The sequence below is a fragment of the Oncorhynchus nerka genome, linkage group LG2 (assembly GCF_034236695.1).
Source record: "Oncorhynchus nerka isolate Pitt River linkage group LG2, Oner_Uvic_2.0, whole genome shotgun sequence".
NCBI lineage: Eukaryota > Metazoa > Chordata > Actinopteri > Salmoniformes > Salmonidae > Oncorhynchus > Oncorhynchus nerka.
This window is the reverse complement of record NC_088397.1, coordinates 83,415,258-83,435,728: the sequence shown is the minus strand read 5'-3', so window position 1 is coordinate 83,435,728 and position 20,471 is coordinate 83,415,258. Positions and strand designations below refer to the sequence as shown.

Genomic DNA, 20,471 nt, shown 5'->3' with positions numbered 1-20,471 from the left:
CTGCCTCTTGTCGGTTAGAGTATACTGCAGGGATGTTGGTTAGAGTATACTGCCTCATGTTGGTTAGAGTATACTGCCTCATGTCGGTTAGAGTATACTGCAGGGATGTTGGTTAGAGTATACTGCCTCATGTTGGTTAGAGTATACTGCCTCATGTCGGTTAGAGTATACTGTAGGGATGTTGGTTAGAGTATACTGCCTCATGTTGGTTAGAGTATACTGCAAGGATGTTGGTTAGAGTATACTGCCTCATGTAGGTTAGAGTATACTGCAGGGATGTTGGTTAGAGTATACTGCAGGTATGTTGGTTAGAGTATACTGCCTCATGTTGGTTAGAGTATACTGCAGGGATGTTGGTTAGAGTATACTGCCTCATGTTGGTTAGAGTATACTGCCTGCCTCATGTTGGTTAGAGTATACTGCAGGGATTTTGGTTAGAGTATAATGCCTCATGTTGGTTAGAGTATACTGCAGGGATGTTGGTTAGAGTATACTGCCTCATGTTGGTTAGAGTATACTGCCTCATGTTGGTTAGAGTATACTGCAAGGATGTTGGTTAGAGTATACTGCCTCATGTAGGTTAGAGTATACTGCAGGGATGTTGGTTAGAGTATACTGCAGGTATGTTGGTTAGAGTATACTGCCTCATGTTGGTTAGAGTATACTGCAGGGATGTTGGTTAGAGTATACTGCCTCATGTTGGTTAGAGTATACTGCCTCATGTTGGTTAGAGTATACTGCAGGGATTTTGGTTAGAGTATAATGCCTCATGTTGGTTAGAGTATACTGCAGGGATGTTGGTTAGAGTATCATGTTGGTTAGAGTATACTGCTCTCATGTTGGTTAGAGTATACTGCAGGGATGTTGGTTAGAGTATACTGCCTCATGTTGGTTAGAGTTGCCTCATGTTGGTTAGAGTATACTGCAGGGATTTTGGTTAGAGTATAATGCCTCATGTTGGTTAGAGTATACTGCAGGGATGTTGGTTAGAGTATACTGCCTCATGTCGGTTAGAGTATACTGTAGGGATGTTGGTTAGAGTATACTGCCTCATGTTGGTTAGAGTATACTGCCTCATGTCGGTTAGAGTATACTGCAGGGATGTTGGTTAGAGTATACTGCCTCATGTTGGTTAGAGTATACTGCCTCATGTTGGTTAGAGTATACTGCAGGGATTTTGGTTAGAGTATACTGCCTCATGTTGGTTAGAGTATACTGCCTCATGTCGGTTAGAGTATACTGCAGGGATGTTGGTTAGAGTATACTGCCTCATGTTGGTTAGAGTATACTGCCTCATGTTGGTTAGAGTATTTTTGGTTAGAGTATAATGCCTCATGTTGGTTAGAGTATACTGCAGGGATGTTGGTTAGAGTATACTGCCTCATGTTGGTTAGAGTATACTGCCTCATGTCGGTTAGAGTATACTGCAGGGATGTTGGTTAGAGTATACTGCCTCATGTTGGTTAGAGTATACTGCCTCATGTCGGTTAGAGTATACTGCAGGGATGTTGGTTAGAGTATACTGCAGGTATGTTGGTTAGAGTATACTGCCTCATGTTGGTTAGAGTATACTGCCTCATGTCGGTTAGAGTATACTGCAGGGATGTTGGTTAGAGTATACTGCCTCATGTTGGTTAGAGTATACTGCAGGGATGTTGGTTAGAGTATACTGCCTCATGTCGGTTAGAGTATACTGCAGGGATGTTGGTTGGAGTATACTGCCTCATGTTGGTTAGAGTATACTGCCTCATGTTGGTTAGAGTATACTGCAGGGATGTTGGTTAGAGTATACTGCCTCATGTTGGTTAGAGTATACTGCAGGGATGTTGGTTAGAGTATACTGCAGGGATGTTGGTTAGAGTATACTGCCTCATGTTGGTTAGAGTATACTGCCTCATGTAGGTTAGAGTATACTGCAGGGATGTTGGTTAGAGTATACTGCCTCATGTTGGTTAGAGTATACTGCCTCATGTTGGTTAGAGTATACTGCCTCTTGTCGGTTAGAGTATACTGCAGGGATGTTGGTTAGAGTATACTGCCTCATGTTGGTTAGAGTATACTGCCTCATGTCGGTTAGAGTATACTGCAGGGATGTTGGTTAGAGTATACTGCCTCATGTTGGTTAGAGTATACTGCCTCATGTCGGTTAGAGTATACTGTAGGGATGTTGGTTAGAGTATACTGCCTCATGTTGGTTAGAGTATACTGCAAGGATGTTGGTTAGAGTATACTGCCTCATGTAGGTTAGAGTATACTGCAGGGATGTTGGTTAGAGTATACTGCAGGTATGTTGGTTAGAGTATACTGCCTCATGTTGGTTAGAGTATACTGCAGGGATGTTGGTTAGAGTATACTGCCTCATGTTGGTTAGAGTATACTGCCTCATGTTGGTTAGAGTATACTGCAGGGATTTTGGTTAGAGTATAATGCCTCATGTTGGTTAGAGTATACTGCAGGGATGTTGGTTAGAGTATACTGCCTCATGTTGGTTAGAGTATACTGCCTCATGTCGGTTAGAGTATACTGCAGGGATGTTGGTTAGAGTATACTGCCTCATGTTGGTTAGAGTATACTGCCTCATGTTGGTTAGAGTATACTGCCTCATGTTGGTTAGAGTATACTGCAGGGATTTTGGTTAGAGTATAATGCCTCATGTTGGTTAGAGTATACTGCAGGGATGTTGGTTAGAGTATACTGCCTCATGTCGGTTAGAGTATACTGTAGGGATGTTGGTTAGAGTATACTGCCTCATGTTGGTTAGAGTATACTGCAAGGATGTTGGTTAGAGTATACTGCCTCATGTAGGTTAGAGTATACTGCAGGGATGTTGGTTAGAGTATACTGCAGGTATGTTGGTTAGAGTATACTGCCTCATGTTGGTTAGAGTATACTGCAGGGATGTTGGTTAGAGTATACTGCCTCATGTTGGTTAGAGTATACTGCCTCATGTTGGTTAGAGTATACTGCAGGGATTTTGGTTAGAGTATAATGCCTCATGTTGGTTAGAGTATACTGCAGGGATACTGCCTCATGTTGGTTAGAGTATACTGCCTCATGTCGGTTAGAGTATACTGCAGGGATGTTGGTTAGAGGCCTCATGTTGGTTAGAGTATACTGCAGGATTTTGGTTAGAGTATAATGCCTCATGTTGGTTAGAGTATACTGCAGGGATGTTGGTTAGAGTATACTGCCTCATGTTGGTTAGAGTATACTGCCTCATGTCGGTTAGAGTATACTGCAGGGATGTTGGTTAGAGTATACTGCCTCATGTTGGTTAGAGTATACTGCCTCATGTCGGTTAGAGTATACTGCAGGGATGTTGGTTAGAGTATACTGCAGGTATGTTGGTTAGAGTATACTGCCTCATGTTGGTTAGAGTATACTGCCTCATGTTGGTTAGAGTATACTGCAGGGATGTTGGTTAGAGTATACTGCCTCATGTTGGTTAGAGTATACTGCAGGGATGTTGGTTAGAGTATACTGCCTCATGTCGGTTAGAGTATACTGCAGGGATGTTGGTTGGAGTATACTGCCTCATGTTGGTTAGAGTATACTGCCTCATGTTGGTTAGAGTATACTGCAGGGATGTTGGTTAGAGTATACTGCCTCATGTTGGTTAGAGTATACTGCAGGGATGTTGGTTAGAGTATACTGCAGGGATGTTGGTTAGAGTATACTGCCTCATGTTGGTTAGAGTATACTGCCTCATGTAGGTTAGAGTATACTGCAGGGATGTTGGTTAGAGTATACTGCCTCATGTTGGTTAGAGTATACTGCCTCATGTTGGTTAGAGTATACTGCCTCTTGTCGGTTAGAGTATACTGCAGGGATGTTGGTTAGAGTATACTGCCTCATGTTGGTTAGAGTATACTGCCTCATGTCGGTTAGAGTATACTGCAGGGATGTTGGTTAGAGTATACTGCCTCATGTTGGTTAGAGTATACTGCCTCATGTCGGTTAGAGTATACTGTAGGGATGTTGGTTAGAGTATACTGCCTCATGTTGGTTAGAGTATACTGCAAGGATGTTGGTTAGAGTATACTGCCTCATGTAGGTTAGAGTATACTGCAGGGATGTTGGTTAGAGTATACTGCAGGTATGTTGGTTAGAGTATACTGCCTCATGTTGGTTAGAGTATACTGCAGGGATGTTGGTTAGAGTATACTGCCTCATGTTGGTTAGAGTATACTGCCTCATGCTGGTTAGAGTATACTGCAGGGATTTTGGTTAGAGTATAATGCCTCATGTTGGTTAGAGTATACTGCAGGGATGTTGGTTAGAGTATACTGCCTCATGTTGGTTAGAGTATACTGCCTCATGTCGGTTAGAGTATACTGCAGGGATGTTGGTTAGAGTATACTGCCTCATGTTGGTTAGAGTATACTGCCTCATGTTGGTTAGAGTATACTGCCTCATGTTGGTTAGAGTATACTGCAGGGATTTTGGTTAGAGTATAATGCCTCATGTTGGTTAGAGTATACTGCAGGGATGTTGGTTAGAGTATACTGCCTCATGTCGGTTAGAGTATACTGTAGGGATGTTGGTTAGAGTATACTGCCTCATGTTGGTTAGAGTATACTGCCTCATGTAGGTTAGAGTATACTGCAGGGATGTTGGTTAGAGTATACTGCAGGTATGTTGGTTAGAGTATACTGCCTCATGTTGGTTAGAGTATACTGCAGGGATGTTGGTTAGAGTATACTGCCTCATGTTGGTTAGAGTATACTGCCTCATGTTGGTTAGAGTATACTGCAGGGATTTTGGTTAGAGTATAATGCCTCATGTTGGTTAGAGTATACTGCAGGGATGTTGGTTAGAGTATACTGCCTCATGTTGGTTAGAGTATACTGCCTCATGTCGGTTAGAGTATACTGCAGGGATGTTGGTTAGAGTATACTGCCTCATGTTGGTTAGAGTATACTGCATGTTGGTTAGAGTATACTGCCTCATGTTGGTTAGAGTATACTGCAGGGATGTTGGTTAGAGTATACTGCCTCATGTTGGTTAGAGTATACTGCCTCATGTTGGTTAGAGTATACTGCAGGGATGTTGGTTAGAGTATACTGCCTCATGTTGGTTAGAGTATACTGCCTCATGTCGGTTAGAGTATACTGCAGGGATGTTGGTTAGAGTATACTGCAGGTATGTTGGTTAGAGTATACTGCCTCATGTTGGTTAGAGTATACTGCCTCATGTCGGTTAGAGTATACTGCAGGGATGTTGGTTAGAGTATACTGCCTCATGTTGGTTAGAGTATACTGCAGGGATGTTGGTTAGAGTATACTGCCTCATGTCGGTTAGAGTATACTGCAGGGATGTTGGTTGGAGTATACTGCCTCATGTTGGTTAGAGTATACTGCCTCATGTTGGTTAGAGTATACTGCAGGGATGTTGGTTAGAGTATACTGCCTCATGTTGGTTAGAGTATACTGCAGGGATGTTGGTTAGAGTATACTGCAGGGATGTTGGTTAGAGTATACTGCCTCATGTTGGTTAGAGTATACTGCCTCATGTAGGTTAGAGTATACTGCAGGGATGTTGGTTAGAGTATACTGCCTCATGTTGGTTAGAGTATACTGCCTCATGTTGGTTAGAGTATACTGCCTCTTGTCGGTTAGAGTATACTGCAGGGATGTTGGTTAGAGTATACTGCCTCATGTTGGTTAGAGTATACTGCCTCATGTCGGTTAGAGTATACTGCAGGGATGTTGGTTAGAGTATACTGCCTCATGTTGGTTAGAGTATACTGCCTCATGTCGGTTAGAGTATACTGTAGGGATGTTGGTTAGAGTATACTGCCTCATGTTGGTTAGAGTATACTGCAAGGATGTTGGTTAGAGTATACTGCCTCATGTAGGTTAGAGTATACTGCAGGGATGTTGGTTAGAGTATACTGCAGGTATGTTGGTTAGAGTATACTGCCTCATGTTGGTTAGAGTATACTGCAGGGATGTTGGTTAGAGTATACTGCCTCATGTTGGTTAGAGTATACTGCCTCATGTTGGTTAGAGTATACTGCAGGGATTTTGTTAGAGTATAATGCCTCATGTTGGTTAGAGTATACTGCAGGGATGTTGGTTAGAGTATACTGCCTCATGTTGGTTAGAGTATACTGCCTCATGTCGGTTAGAGTATACTGCAGGGATGTTGGTTAGAGTATACTGCCTCATGTTGGTTAGAGTATACTGCCTCATGTTGGTTAGAGTATACTGCCTCATGTTGGTTAGAGTATACTGCAGGGATTTTGGTTAGAGTATAATGCCTCATGTTGGTTAGAGTATACTGCAGGGATGTTGGTTAGAGTATACTGCCTCATGTCGGTTAGAGTATACTGTAGGGATGTTGGTTAGAGTATACTGCCTCATGTTGGTTAGAGTATACTGCCTCATGTCGGTTAGAGTATACTGCAGGGATGTTGGTTAGAGTATACTGCCTCATGTTGGTTAGAGTATACTGCCTCATGTTGGTTAGAGTATACTGCCTCATGTTGGTTAGAGTATACTGCAGGGATTTTGGTTAGAGTATAATGCCTCATGTTGGTTAGAGTATACTGCAGGGATGTTGGTTAGAGTATACTGCCTCATGTTGGTTAGAGTATACTGCCTCATGTCGGTTAGAGTATACTGCCTCATGTTGGTTAGAGTATACTGCAGGGATTTTGGTTAGAGTATAATGCCTCATGTTGGTTAGAGTATACTGCAGGGATGTTGGTTAGAGTATACTGCCTCATGTTGGTTAGAGTATACTGCCTCATGTTGGTTAGAGTATACTGCCTCATGTTGGTTAGAGTATACTGCCTCATGTTGGTTAGAGTATACTGCAAGGATGTTGGTTAGAGTATACTGCCTCATGTTAGAGTATACTGCAGGGATGTTGGTTAGAGTATACTGCAGGTATGTTGGTTAGAGTATACTGCCTCATGTTGGTTAGAGTATACTGCCTCATGTCTATACTGCAGGGATGTTGGTTAGAGTATACTGCCTCATGTTGGTTAGAGTATACTGCCTCATGTTGTTAGAGTATACTGTAGGGATGTTGGTTAGAGTATACTGCCTCATGTTGGTTAGAGTATACTGCAAGGATGTTGGTTAGAGTATACTGCCTCATGTAGGTTAGAGTATACTGCAGGGATGTTGGTTAGAGTATACTGCAGGTATGTTGGTTAGAGTATACTGCCTCATGTTGGTTAGAGTATACTGCAGGGATGTTGGTTAGAGTATACTGCCTCATGTTGGTTAGAGTATACTGCCTCATGTTGGTTAGAGTATACTGCAGGGATTTTGGTTAGAGTATAATGCCTCATGTTGGTTAGAGTATACTGCAGGGATGTTGGTTAGAGTATACTGCCTCATGTTGGTTAGAGTATACTGCCTCATGTCGGTTAGAGTATACTGCAGGGATGTTGGTTAGAGTATACTGCCTCATGTTGGTTAGAGTATACTGCCTCATGTTGTTAGAGTATACTGCCTCATGTTGGTTAGAGTATACTGCAGGGATTTTGGTTAGAGTATAATGCCTCATGTTGGTTAGAGTATACTGCAGGGATGTTGGTTAGAGTATACTGCCTCATGTCGGTTAGAGTATACTGTAGGGATGTTGGTTAGAGTATACTGCCTCATGTTGGTTAGAGTATACTGCCTCATGTCGGTTAGAGTATACTGCAGGGATGTTGGTTAGAGTATACTGCCTCATGTTGGTTAGAGTATACTGCCTCATGTTGGTTAGAGTATACTGCCTCATGTTGGTTAGAGTATACTGCAGGGATTTTGGTTAGAGTATAATGCCTCATGTTGGTTAGAGTATACTGCAGGGATGTTGGTTAGAGTATACTGCCTCATGTTGGTTAGAGTATACTGCCTCATGTCGGTTAGAGTATACTGCAGGGATGTTGGTTAGAGTATACTGCCTCATGTTGGTTAGAGTATACTGCCTCATGTCGGTTAGAGTATACTGTAGGGATGTTGGTTAGAGTATACTGCCTCATGTTGGTTAGAGTATACTGCAAGGATGTTGGTTAGAGTATACTGCCTCATGTAGGTTAGAGTATACTGCAGGGATGTTGGTTAGAGTATACTGCAGGTATGTTGGTTAGAGTATACTGCCTCATGTTGGTTAGAGTATACTGCAGGGATGTTGGTTAGAGTATACTGCCTCATGTTGGTTAGAGTATACTGCCTCATGTTGGTTAGAGTATACTGCAGGGATTTTGGTTAGAGTATAATGCCTCATGTTGGTTAGAGTATACTGCAGGGATGTTGGTTAGAGTATACTGCCTCATGTTGGTTAGAGTATACTGCCTCATGTCGGTTAGAGTATACTGCAGGGATGTTGGTTAGAGTATACTGCCTCATGTTGGTTAGAGTATACTGCCTCATGTTGGTTAGAGTATACTGCCTCATGTTGGTTAGAGTATACTGCAGGGATTTTGGTTAGAGTATAATGCCTCATGTTGGTTAGAGTATACTGCAGGGATGTTGGTTAGAGTATACTGCCTCATGTCGGTTAGAGTATACTGTAGGGATGTTGGTTAGAGTATACTGCCTCATGTTGGTTAGAGTATACTGCCTCATGTCGGTTAGAGTATACTGCAGGGATGTTGGTTAGAGTATACTGCCTCATGTTGGTTAGAGTATACTGCCTCATGTTGGTTAGAGTATACTGCCTCATGTTGGTTAGAGTATACTGCAGGGATTTTGGTTAGAGTATAATGCCTCATGTTGGTTAGAGTATACTGCAGGGATGTTGGTTAGAGTATACTGCCTCATGTTGGTTAGAGTATACTGCCTCATGTCGGTTAGAGTATACTGCAGGGATGTTGGTTAGAGTATACTGCCTCATGTTGGTTAGAGTATACTGCCTCATGTCGGTTAGAGTATACTGTAGGGATGTTGGTTAGAGTATACTGCCTCATGTTGGTTAGAGTATACTGCAAGGATGTTGGTTAGAGTATACTGCCTCATGTAGGTTAGAGTATACTGCAGGGATGTTGGTTAGAGTATACTGCAGGTATGTTGGTTAGAGTATACTGCCTCATGTTGGTTAGAGTATACTGCAGGGATGTTGGTTAGAGTATACTGCCTCATGTCGGTTAGAGTATACTGCCTCATGTTGGTTAGAGTATACTGCAGGGATTTTGGTTAGAGTATAATGCCTCATGTTGGTTAGAGTATACTGCAGGGATGTTGGTTAGAGTATACTGCAGGGATGTTGGTTAGAGTATACTGCCTCATGTTGGTTAGAGTATACTGCCTCATGTAGGTTAGAGTATACTGCAGGGATGTTGGTTAGAGTATACTGCAGGGATGTTGGTTAGAGTATACTACAGAGAATTATTTGGGTAGCCCAGACTTAAGGTAGCTTTGAACGACATAGACAATGTGCAAGATGGGGTTCTTCTCTCAGTGTGGTGAAGTCATTCACCAGAGGAAAATAGCTGTAATATTAAACTCTTGACAATAGTCCGTCATTTACGGCATAATATAAAATCGTCAAAGATAACAACGCTGATTGACCCATCCTCTCTCTCTCTCGCTGAGATACCTATAGCAGCTTGAGTTACCTGCCTCCTCCAAACTCTTAACTATCCTCTTCTACCTCTCATGTAGTTTACAGAAGCTCTGGTACTGAGCTTAGAGAATACAGAGAGGAGAGAGGATGGCTTCTGGGGTGAGGGGATATGAGAGAGGGGGAGAGAGAGAGAGACAAATAAAAATAGAGACGAATAGAGAGAGGAAAGCTTCTTAGTAGAGGGATATTTGAGAGAAAATGATCAAAAGAGAGAATGAAGGAGAAAGAAAGAGATTCTATGCCCCACGGTGTGATGACAGGCTAACTCTGTCTGCTCTAATGTCTTCCAGATGGGTTCCTATTTCGGCTACGCAGTGGCAGCCACCGACATCAACAACGATGGGTAAGTGAGTTAGCGGATGGAGAGAAGGAGGGAAAGATGAAGAGAAGGAAGGAAAGAGAGAGCTGAAGAGAGAGAGAGATGCAGAGAGAAAGAGAGACTAAGTGAGCAAAGAGAAGGTATGTATGACAAGACTTGTACAGACAGACAGACTTGGACAGGCAGCTTATGCTAGCAGAGAGAGAGAGAGAGAGAGAGAGAGAGAGAGTATTTCAGAAGTTCTCATGGTCATGCATTTCCTCACTCTCTCATGAGTCATAAAAATTCCCTGTCATACAGTAGCTACTCCTACACTTCAGGTTCTCCATTGGCCACTCTCACATCCACTCTCCTATTAAAATGATAGTCAGGAGACTCAGGAAGACTCACCAGAGAGGGATAGGACACTCTCCTATTAGAATGATAGTCAGGAGACTCAGGAAGACTCACCATACAATGTAAATCTCCAACATCATCTTTCACACTAATAAACATTGACTCAACTTTAGAGGCCTTGGATTGGACCTAAAGTAATCTTATCCCCCCTGCCCCCCTCTCCCCGGCCTTAGTCTGGATGACCTGGTGGTGGGTGCTCCCATGTTCATGCAGAGGGGGTCTGACGGACTACGTTGGGAGGAGGTGGGCCGTGTCTATGTGTACCTACAGCAGCGTCCCTTGTTGTTTGAGCCCAGCCTGCCCCCCTTGGGAGGGAGTCAGGCCTTCGGGAGGTTTGGAAGCTCCCTGGCCCCGCTGGGAGACCTCAACCAGGACGGCTTCAACGGTGAGCACTCTGGAAAAGCTTGGGTCATATTCATTAAGGAACACTGTAGCAAAATGTTTTGCAAAGGAAAACGAAATTGATAATTTGTTATTGGACAAGTTAAGGTAGTCCCTCCCTTTTTTTGGGTCAGTTTTCCCCCCGTTTGGTGTCTACGGTGTTCTTATCTTTCATGCAAGAACATATCGAAGCTCAGGCCAGAGGGAGTGGGGATTAGCCATTATGAGGTGGCATAACTTTGTTGATTATCTGTTGATTATCTTAGATATTGCAATTGGCTGTCCCTTTGGAGGAGACGACCAACAGGGATTGGTCCTCATCTATAACGGGCATGCCAGTGGGCTGAAGGACACGCCCACTCAGGCTCTAGCTGGCCAATGGGCCTCTGGCACCTTTCCTGCCAGTTTTGGCTATGCCCTCCGCGGAGAGAAAGATCTGGATCAGAATGGGTACCCAGGTAAAATGTGTTAGTCCAATTGTTCAGTTTGTTTTTAATTGTTTTGCCTTTTACAATTTCTTATTAGTGTTTAATATTGGTGTCATCTTTGTACAGATCTCATCGTAGGTGCTTTTGGGGCTGACAAGGCTGTTCTGTACAGGTATGTGCTCTCACCAGAACTTGATTGGCTCATTGTGACCAGCCCTTTATTTGTATTTTATTTGTTCAATTAAACATGTATAATAGGTCTGAAAACATTGTTTTATATGTGATCTTTATGTCATTTGAATTACAATTTTGTATTGGAATCAAAGATTTTAATCGAGGTAATCACGTCTTCCAATTGGTTGGTATTTTTCTATCAGGGCTCGGCCTATTGTCAACGCCAGTGCTTCTCTTACTGTGCAACCTACCATGATCAACTCAGAGGAGAAGAGTTGTATGGTGTCCAATGGGAACAAGACTATCTCTGTGTCTTGGTGCGTTGATACATTTTTTTTCCTTTTCAAAAGAATCTGAATGGTTGAAACACTGCTGATATTCCATCAGTTAACTGAGGCAGCTAGATCTTTGTGATGTATTAGACAGGCAGACAGACAGACATCAACAGATAAACTGCATAGATTGTGACAGACAGACATACAGACATACAGACAGACAGACAGACAGACAGACAGACAGACAGACAGACAGACAGACAGACAGACAGACAGACAGACAGACAGACAGACAGACAGACAGACAGACAGACAGACAGACAGACAGACAGACAGACAGACAGACACAGGGAGACTGTATTTGTATTTATTATGGATCTCCATTAGTTCCTGCCAAGGCAGCAGCTACTCTTCCTGGGATCCAGCGAAATTAAGGCAGTTATACAATTTTAAAAACATGACAATACATTCACAGATTTCACAACACACATGTCAAATGTACTGTAGTCTAAAGCTGTTATGTTTCTGGCCACCAGGTTTATTGAGTAGGAAGTCACTATAGCCTCACTCAGACCAACCTTGCTAAGAGGGATAATGTCTTCAGCAACAATATCAATTCAAATAGATGTGAATGTGTTCTAGCATTGACCCAAAACTGAGTCCAAGACCTATTATATAGTACATTTTCCACTCTTAAACCATGTCAATGGACAAAATGTCTGGCATTCACCACTTGAGAATGTCAAATGACACCATGTTTGACAAGCTTGTCCAGTCTTCGTTCCAGTATGAGTGTTTGAGGACAGTCTATATTCTGAGCCCAAGCAAAGGGAACACTTCACCACTTTTAGTCTCACTGAAATTAAAGCCTAGTGGCTGTTATCTTCATATCTGCTGTTAGTACCGCACCAGTTGCTAGGTTGCTGGGAGCCTTGGGAAGGCTGAGGGAGAAGTAGAGGTGGGGTGGACAGTGGAAGGGTGGAGCGGTTTGCCATTCACTTTGAATGACATGTTATTTGGAACATCGGCCTAGGACACAGCATGCATGAGATGACACACCCACACACACATTTACCATTGCGCAGGCAGATGACCATTGACCACACACATACACACACGTGTACAGATTTTAGCACATGGATTCTGTATATGCACAAACTAAAATAATCAAACGCACACACATTTTTTTTTACCTCCCCTTGTAAAGTTTGAGCAATTTGTTTTAAAGGGGGATAGGTTGATTTGGGCTTCAGTTCTGTGCAAAGATTGAATGCATTTACATTCAGTGGGTTAGCATATAGCCTAGCAGATCTGTTTGTGCTCTTCCCCACTCCATTGTCATTGTCATGCCAAACATGATCATTCCACAAGGATTTGGCAAGAGACACAGAAACAGACTGGCAACCAGGCTATTTAGCACGAGACTTGTGAGAGATTTCTTACATAAAACATTTTTGTGACCAAATGTTTTTTATAAATTTTCTTGTTGGCGGAGGTAGAGCTATTATATACTGTTATATACCACCAAATGTTTTAGAGCTCTACATGGATCTACTTAATACATGTAAATACTGTCTCTCTGTCTTCACTCTCTCTCCAGTGTCAACCTCAGTTTCTGCCTCTCGGCCAATGGGAAGCACCTCCCTGCTGATCTAGGTGAGCCCAGTGTTTTCTGTTTTGTCTACAAGGGATACAGCTTTTGTCAAAATTGACTTCTCGTAGCAGGTTTAGGGGAACTTACAGAGCAGGTTAGGAGAATTAGCTTAGCAGGTTAGGAGAATTAGGTTAAGGTTAGGAAAGGGTTAGGGCTAGCTAAAATGTTTTTAAATTTAAAAAAAAAACTTTTGATGTCAATTTGACAAAAGCTGTATTGCATCTAGACATGACAAGTGTTTTCTTTTGTAAGGACTCCACACAGCTGTTCCCTATTATCTTCCTTGGTGTGGTCGCAAATATGCCTGAACTCACTGTGGTCAATTTAGCAGTTAAGATTAAGATGAAAGGACAATGGAGTAAGTACAGGGGAAACATTGCAAGGTTTGTGTGTGCGTGTGTGTTTATGTGTGTGGGAGTGTGATTGTGTTTGTGTCTGCACTTAGGAATGGGTATTTGCAATTGTGTGTGTGTGTGTGTGTGTGTGTGTGTGTGTGTGTGTGTGTGTGTGTGTGTGTGTGTGTGTGTGTGTGTGTGTGTATATTGTGTTACTGTATGCATAGTAACAGTGTATGTAATTGCTTTAGTTAGCCAGCAGCATACCACCCTGCATCCCACTGCTGGCTTGGCTCTGATGCTAAGCAGAGTTAGTCCAGGCCAGTCCCTGGATGGGAAACCAGACGCTGCTGGAAGTGGTGTTGGAGTGCCAGTAGGAGGCACTATTTTCTCTGTATATTCCAGGGCATTGCCCTGTGTAGGGTGCTGTCTTTCAGATGGTTTGTTAAACGGGTGTCCTGACTCTCTGTGGTCACTAAAGATCCTATGCCACTTATCATAAGAGTAACCCTAGTGTCCTGGCTAAATTCCCAATCTGGCCCTCATACCATCACAGTCACCTAATCATCCCCAGCTTCCAATTAGCTCAGTCATCCCCCCTCCTCTTCCCTGTAACTATTCCACAGGTTGTTGCTATAAATGAGAATGTGTTCTCACTTACCTGGTTAAATAAACAGTATGTTATAAGGGGTTTGTTTTTGTGACATGTTCTATTGTGTGTGTGTATGTTGCGCAGTTTTTATGGTGGAGGTGCAGTTGGACCATCTGGAGCAGAAACAGAGAGAGTCATCAGTGAGGAGAACTCTGTTCCTAGATAGCCATCAGCCCAGCCTGCTGGAGACCATCACCATGGCCAACGGAGGACCAACGTGTCACGACACCCGCATCTACCTGCGCGTTAGTCACTTCGAACTTTAAACACTCATAGAGATGTTGCTGTTAAACTGCATGAGTTTATAATGCATGCTTGTCATGAGCATGTTTGACCCCTTTTTATAATGTCTAATAATCATCTCATAATGATAGACTAAATAGAATCATTTGAAATGCTGATTGATACATAAAGATACTTATAAGCCTTGTTATAAAGCATTATACCTGCCGGCTTTAAGTAAAATGTTACCGAGTTATTCAAAGACATGTTGAGAAAATCCCAGATGATCAAAACAACATTGATCCAATGAACTGTGGGTCTTCCCAACCAATCTCTCTGGACCAAAAGTTTGCACAAAAATGTTGGCTAGTTTCTTTGAATCCAGCCTTCAAAACACCAGTAACTTGAAACAGGCTGAAACATTTAATGCTACATTTGACAGTTAATCTGTTTTTGATTATAGTTTCAATAGGACTGAAAGTGAAAATTTTCCCTTGCGCTGTACATTTAGACAGATCTATAACATTATATTTACTACAACGTACATTTAGACAGATCTATAACATTATATTCACTACAACGTACATTTAGACAGATCTATAACATTATATTTACTACAACGTACATTTAGACAGATCTATAACATTATATTTACTACAACGACATTTAGATCTATAACATTATATTTACTACAACGTACATTTAGACAGATCTATAACATTATATTTACTACAATGTACATTTAGACAGATCTATAACATTATATTTACTATAACAACGTTACATTTAGACAGATCTATAACATTATATTTACTACAACGTACATTTAGACAGATCTATAACATTATATTTATTACATTTAGACAGATCTATAACATTATATTTACTACAACGTACATTTAGACAGATCTATAACATTATATTTACTACAACGTACATTTAGACAGATCTATAACATTATATTTACTACAACGTACATTTAGACAGATCTATAACATTATATTTACTACAATGTACATTTAGACAGATCTATAACATTATATTTACTACAACGTACATTTAGACAGATCTATAACATTATATTTACTACAATGTACATTTAAATCTAGAGGTCCACAGAGTCTCAACCAGTTTACAATAAGTAAAGTAAAATTCAAGTTCAACACACCATGAAGAAAGGTCAGTGTAAGGTCAGATTCACTTCCTCTTGAGTGTGTCGGTGATGCCTTTTGACCTTCTTTCCTCATGTGTGTTGTAGAGTGAAGGGGAGTTTCGGGATAAACTGTCCCCCATTTACATCACCCTCAACTTTAGCCTGGATCCTCTCGCTCAACTGGACCTCCATGGCCTAAAACCCATTCTAAACTACCAGACAACACATATTATAAAGCAGAAGGTATGTACTAACTACGTTATTCAATTAGGAACATTTGCAATTTCAGTTGTTATCCTGAATTGACTGAATCGAACTGGACTTGACCCCAACCATGCCAGACATCACACCTTGTAGAGCAGAGTACAATATCTGGTCACATTTACCAGACCACATAACTAAGTTTAGAGCAGGTGCACTACGTATACCCATACTGAAACTCTAGAATACACAACCTAGAGGGATCATGGTCAATTTGCAATGTACAAATTATTATCATTATTTTCCGGCATTCGCTCCGACTAGTTCTAGTTGCCTAACCCCGCTATAGACGGTAGACTATGAACATAGTGCATACACAATTTAGTTATTGTACCAGACTTCATGACTTAACCACAAACACACAATGTGCACCTTATCTACTCCCCCCGGTATTTACATTTTGTACCAGGAAGTAGAAAGGGATAAGGTCAGAAGTGTCCATTTTGAAATAGATTTCATATGGAGGACCCCTCAGTAGTGCTGGTCCCCATATGGCTAAAGGTTGGGGGTTGGTCCTTATATACTAGGCACTGAATTACAATATGTTATAGCCATAGAGTTAGATAGATGGCACACTTGCTACAAAGCCTTTTTTACTCTACTTTAGAATAGATGAAAACCTTCAATGGCACTGCCCATGCTGTCACATAAGCGATAAGGACAAATAACGGGGGGTAGCCTTTCCGAATTGAGAGTAGAATCCTCAGGGGTGTGAGGGTGGGGAGTCACGGCTATGCGAAAAAAACAGAGGGAGAACTGACGGCTCTTTCTGGATGGGGCGCTGAGGCTAGCCATCTGGTTGTGCTTTGTTTATGTTGCCAGTGGTCTCCGCCATGTCGAGAGCCCGGCAAGGCAGACTTGGAGCACGTGTGTGTGTTTATATGTGTGTTTTTATATATATGTGTGTGTGTGTGTTTATATGTGTGTTTTTAGATATATATGTGTGTGTGTGTGTGCTCCAAGCCTCTCACTATTGGCAGAGAAACCAATACAACCTAGAGTAGAGAGAACAGCTTTTGGGAACAACTTGAACTTTCCATGCTCATGTTATTACACTGAAACATTTAGCAATCTCTCTCTCTCTCTTCCTCTTCCACTTCTAAACTTGTCAAAACATGAATAAAGTTTCTTCCTCTTCTTAACGCCCTTTTTGTCCCATGGAGAGTGGGTGATGGGAAGATGGAGGATGAAAGAGAGTGAGTGAGTGAGTGGGGGAGGAGAGCCTTTGGTGATTGTGTGACCATTACCAGACCCGTGCTTTCCTCTGTCTTGTGATGTTGTGTTGACTGACCGATTACCACATGAACTTGCATGAACGATAACATTGGAGGCTTTAAATTAGTAATCTCCATGGAGACGGAGTGAGTGATCGCCATGCCGACCCCGCACTGTCATAGCATTCCTTTGGGGTTCTAATGTTTGCCACATGTTGCTGCTGGGATGGATGGGCTGGTAGCGTAACAATGGGTTCACAGTACACAGTTGCAATGTTGTAGGAGACTGAGAAAAAAAGGACTAGGAAAGAGAGAGAGACAGAGTGCTTAGGACCCCAATTCCTCTCCTCTCTTCCCTAAGCCGTGCAAGACTTTCATTTTTCCTGCTATTCCTTCCTTTCCTCATGTTGCAGTATGTCTACCTTTCTTGAACATCATTGCTCTCCTCCTCATACCCACGAAAACAAAACACTCCTTCCATTCATTCTCCCCTTCTCTCATTTGATTTCCCCTTTTCCATCCTTCACGTATTCCCTCACTTCTCCCCTTCATTCCTTCATTTAGGAGGTTATTCATAAATCTTCATTGCCGTGGTAAATGTAGCATCAGTTGTTCAAAACAAATTCATAATTTGGTCTAAAAATGAGATCTGATCTTCATCTAAGTCACAACAATAGACAAACACAGTCTGCTTAAACAAATTATTGTATTTTTCTTGTCTATATTGAATACATAATTTAAACATTCACAGTGTAGGTTGGAAAAAGTATGTGAACCCCTAGGCTAATGACTTTTCCAAAAGCTAATTTGAGTCAGGAGTCAGCTAACCTGAAATACAATCATTAAGACGAGATTGGATATGTTGGTTAGAGCTGCCCTGTCCTATAAAAAATACTCACAAAATTTGAGTTTGCTATTCACAAGAAGCATTGCCTGATGTGAACCATGCCTCGAACAAAAGAGATCTCAGAAGACCCCAGATTAAGAAGTGTTGACTTGCATAAAGCTGGAAAGGGTTACAAAAGTATCTCTAAAAGCCTTGATGTTCATCAGTCCACGGTAAGACACATTTTCTGTAAATGGAGAAAGTTCAGCACTGTTGCTACTCTCCCTAGGAGTGGTCGTCTTGCAAATATGACTGCAAGAGCAGTGAGGTTAAGAAGAATCCTAGAGTGTCAGCTAAAGACTTACAGAAATCTCTGGAACATGCTAACATCTCTGTTGACAAGTCTACGATACGTAAAACACTAAACAAGAATGGTGTTCATGGGAGGACACTACAGAAGAAGCCACTACTGTCCAAAAAAAGTTAGCAAAAGAGCATCCGGATGTCCCACAGCGCTACTGGAAAAATATTATATGGACAAATTATACTAAAGTTCAGTTGTTTGGAAGGAAGGAACATAAAACATAAAACATAAAACATAAAAAAAAGGCACAGCACACCAACATCAAAACCTCATCCCAACTGTAAAGTCTGGTGAAGGGAGCATCACGGTTTCGAGCTGCTTTGCTGCTATCATCGACGGAAAAATTAATTCCCCAGTTTATCAAGACATTTTGTAGGAGAATGTAAGGCTATCTGTCCCCCATTTGAAGCTCAACAGAAGTTGGGTGATGCAACAGGACAATGAACCAAAACACAGAAGTAAATCAACAACAGAATGACTTTAACAGAAGAAAATACACCTTCTAGAGTGGCCCAATCAGAGTCCTGACCTCAACCCGACTGAGATGCTGTGGCATGACCTCAAGAGAGCGGCTCACAGACATCCCAAGAATATTCCTGAGCTGACACAGTTTTGTAAAGACAAATGGTCCAAAATTCCTCCTGACCGTTGTGCAGGTCTGATCCTCAACTACAGAAAACATTTGGTTGAGGTTATTGCTGCCAGAGGGTCAACCAGTTTATTAAATCCAAGGGTTCACATACCTTTCCCACCCTGCACTGTGAATGTTTATACGGTGTGTTCAATAAAGACATGAAAACATATAATTGTTTGTGTTATTAGTTTAGGCAGACTGTGTTTGTCTATTGATGACGATCAGATCACATTTTATGACCAATTTATGCAGAAGTCCAAGTAATTCCAAAGGGTTCACATACTTTTCCTTGCCACTGTACATTAGCTGAATTGCGCAAATAATTTTCTTTTAAAAATCTAAATCTTTCTCCATCCCTCTGTTCTGCAGGCCCAAATTCAGCTGGACTGTGGGGAGGACAACATCTGTGTTCCTGACCTCAAACTGGCTGTTTATGGGTGAGCTGAAGTCCCCTCTCCGTTACCTGAGACCAGGGCATTACACCGGAATGGCCTCCTTTGCTATTCTCCCCTCTCCCTCGTGACCCATCGATAGGAGAAAGGACTCAGCAGGTCTCCAGCACATTGCTGTCACCTGTCACATCCTTTCAGATCTGTTGGAACCAAGGAAAGAAGAGTAGGAAAATAAACAATTGCATACAGACTAGTGAGAGGTCTATAATAGTGGGTATTTTGTGATAAAAGGTCAACTCCAGTGCAGAAAGTATTTTTTTAATGCCACATAAATGACTAGCATATTACATGGACAAATGATACACAGGAGTACCCTATGATATACTTGTTTGTTTATCTGGAATTCATTTAAAGTAGCACCACTGGGCACCATGTGGTACCAGGTTGTTATAATTTTTTTTGTATTCTTCTAAAGCAAGTATCATATGAGTTTGTAACTTTGAACACATAGCCACAGGAACATATACAAAAGTATGTGGATACCCTTCAAATTACTGGATTTGGCTATTTCAGACACACCTGTTGCTGACAGGTGTATAAAACAGAACACACAGCCATGCAATCTCCATAGACAAACACTGGCAGTAGAATGGCCTTACTGACGAGATCAGTGACTTTCAGCGTGGCACCGTCATAGGATGCCACCTTTCCAACATGTCAGTTGGTAAAATTTCTGCCCTGCTAGAGCTTCCCCGGTCAACTGTAAGTGCTGTTATTGGGAAGTGGAAACATCTAGGAGCAACAACGGCTCAGCCGCGAAGTGGTAGGCCACACAAGCTCACAGAACGAGACCCCCGAGTGCTGAAGCATGTTGAGCGTTCCAAACTGCCTCTGGAAGCAACGTCATCATAGTAACTGTTTGTTGGGAGCTTCATGAAATGGGTTTCTATAGCTGAGCAGCCACACACAAGCATAAGGTCCCCAATGTGCAATGCCAAGCGTCGTCTGGAGTGGGATAAAGCTTGCCTCTGTTGGATTCTGGAACAGTGGAAACGCGTTCTCTGGAGAGATGAATCTCGCTTCACCATCTGGGAAGTCCGACAGACGAATCTGGGTTTGGCGAATGCCAGGAGAATGCTACCTGCCCAAATGCATAGTGACAACTTTAATGTTTGGTGGAGGAGGAATAATGGTCTGGGGCTGTTTTTCATAGTTCAGGCTACG

General features: G+C 42.0%; 1 protein-coding gene across 1 annotated transcript in view; it reads left to right on the top strand.

Annotated features, from left to right (window-relative positions):
• Window positions 1-20,471, top strand: part of LOC115143667 (integrin alpha-5-like) — a 131,876-nt gene that overhangs the window by 97,108 nt on the left and 14,297 nt on the right. The window contains exons 11-19 of the mRNA XM_029684146.2: window positions 9,858-9,910; window positions 10,456-10,667; window positions 10,930-11,121; window positions 11,218-11,263; window positions 11,469-11,582; window positions 13,141-13,196; window positions 14,266-14,426; window positions 15,662-15,799; window positions 19,225-19,292. Coding sequence (XP_029540006.1) covers window positions 9,858-9,910; window positions 10,456-10,667; window positions 10,930-11,121; window positions 11,218-11,263; window positions 11,469-11,582; window positions 13,141-13,196; window positions 14,266-14,426; window positions 15,662-15,799; window positions 19,225-19,292 — 1,040 coding nt within the window. The remainder of the gene's footprint in view (window positions 1-9,857; window positions 9,911-10,455; window positions 10,668-10,929; window positions 11,122-11,217; window positions 11,264-11,468; window positions 11,583-13,140; window positions 13,197-14,265; window positions 14,427-15,661; window positions 15,800-19,224; window positions 19,293-20,471) is intronic.